The sequence below is a fragment of the Plasmopara halstedii genome (genome assembly GCF_900000015.1).
Source record: "Plasmopara halstedii genome assembly, contig: Scaffold_3121, whole genome shotgun sequence".
NCBI classification, from domain to species: Eukaryota; Oomycota; class Peronosporomycetes; order Peronosporales; family Peronosporaceae; genus Plasmopara; species Plasmopara halstedii.
The window spans coordinates 1-1,667 of record NW_020190024.1 but is presented as its reverse complement, the minus strand read 5'-3'; the positions used below and the strand labels follow the sequence as shown (position 1 = coordinate 1,667).

The 1,667-nt window shown below is 46.6% G+C and overlaps 1 protein-coding gene across 1 annotated transcript; it reads right to left on the bottom strand.

The window, feature by feature from the left end:
* Positions 1 to 69: 69 nt before the first annotated feature.
* Positions 70 to 1,362, bottom strand: PHALS_08058 (Ribonuclease H-like domain; the record flags this gene model as incomplete). Its single annotated transcript, XM_024721630.1, has 2 exons — positions 70 to 499; positions 574 to 1,362. Coding segments are annotated over 2 exons (1,219 nt in total), but the record flags the coding sequence as incomplete, so codon positions are not given.
* Between the last annotated feature and the right edge of the window lie 305 nt (positions 1,363 to 1,667).

Genomic DNA, 1,667 nt, shown 5'->3' with positions numbered 1-1,667 from the left:
GGTTCTCAAGTTTGTTTTGATTCTTGAGCTTCGGGCTTTCGCGAGCTCTTATCAGCTTCGTCTTCTCACGGAGTTTACATTTCTCAAAGTAAAGGTTGAGCTCCGTTTTGACTTGTTCACGTAGTGACAATTCCAAGGGGGATTCTGGTTCTGGCGGCGTCGGTTTGCGGTTTAAGCCGAGGAGTTCGCTCATGAAGTCATCATCGTCGCTGCTCATTTCTACACTTGAATTGAGGTTTGCGTCGATGACATTGGCACCGGCGAGACGCAGTGCTTCATTGACCAAAAACCTCTCAGCCTCTTCTCTCTCGGTAACGCTGAGGAAGGAACCATGAGCGAATTGAGAGTCCAGCAGACAGCACGAATTCACGTCGTCGGGCAAATTACCGAAGCGCTTGCGAAGGAGAAGCATGAAAAAGCGACGCACCAGATGCATTCGCTTTAGCGTGGCACCATAGTACAGCTCACCGACATGAGCAGCAGAAACCTTCGAGAATATCTTCTTGTTTCCCAAGCGTGTCAGCAGCACTGCCAGGGAAGGCCGTATCAACGGCATGGTGGTATATTTTTCACCTGACAACAAGGGGTCATGCCGTGAAAGCTAACGAGCAGCTTGTCTAAACACTGAATGTGGAACCACATTTCACCCGTTGGTCTTGCGATCTTGACATCACTAAACTCGTCTTTTCCAACCGACGTTTGTATGTACTCCATAAATTCTTGAAGTATCGGGCGAAGAAAGAGAAGCCGCTCAATCATTTGGTGGGTACTGTTCCAACGCGTTGCCACGTCCGCGATAACAGTAAGTGGCAGAGGAACCTTTTGAAGTTCTTTTAGCTTGGCTTTTCCTTTTGCGCTCTTGTTGAAAAAGGTAACAATCTTGCGGAAGCTAGCAACATGCTTTCGTGTTTCACTCATCGCCTTCTTCATTGCGTCCATCAGCCCGACTGCTGCACTTGCACTTAGACACCCATCTAGAAGACCTTCATCCATGCAATCGTCGGTTTCTAGATCCACTGACTCAGCAACAGACTCAACAGAAGAAGTAACTTCCAGCGATATAAGACCCAATTCGTCTTCTAACTCACCAATAGCTTCCAGCTCAGCCTCCGGATCTTCCACCCATTGTTCATCAGTTTCATCGGGCTCTGCTAGATCACCAAAACTCATCTGCTCGTCTGTTTGAGCTGCCTCAACTTCTTCCCGCGATTTTGAGAGAGCTCCAGACACAACAAGGTGCAGAGAGTGAGCCACACAACCGAAATGATCAACTTCCAAGTCATTACATGCCTTTACAATATTTGCGCCATTGTCACGTATAATTTTTGTCAGACGTAAACTATCAAGACCCCACTTTTCCATCAGGCTGCGAATTAAGCTCGCAATTCGCGTACCAGAATGTTTTCCAGGAAAACTGACAACCTCTAGAGTGAAAGACATCAATTTAAAAGCTGTAGTCACAAAATGAATAGTTAGCGCAAGGAAACTTTCAGTTGTACGTGATGTCCAGATATCGGTAGTGAGACTATAGAATAAGGCGCATTCTATAATTTCATCTTTCACCTCCGTTCTTCTCTGCGCGGCATGCGTTTGTAGACGTTCTGTGATCGTGCGGCGAGACGGTAACTCGTAAATACCATTTATGGTCTGGATGAAGGTCGTAAAAA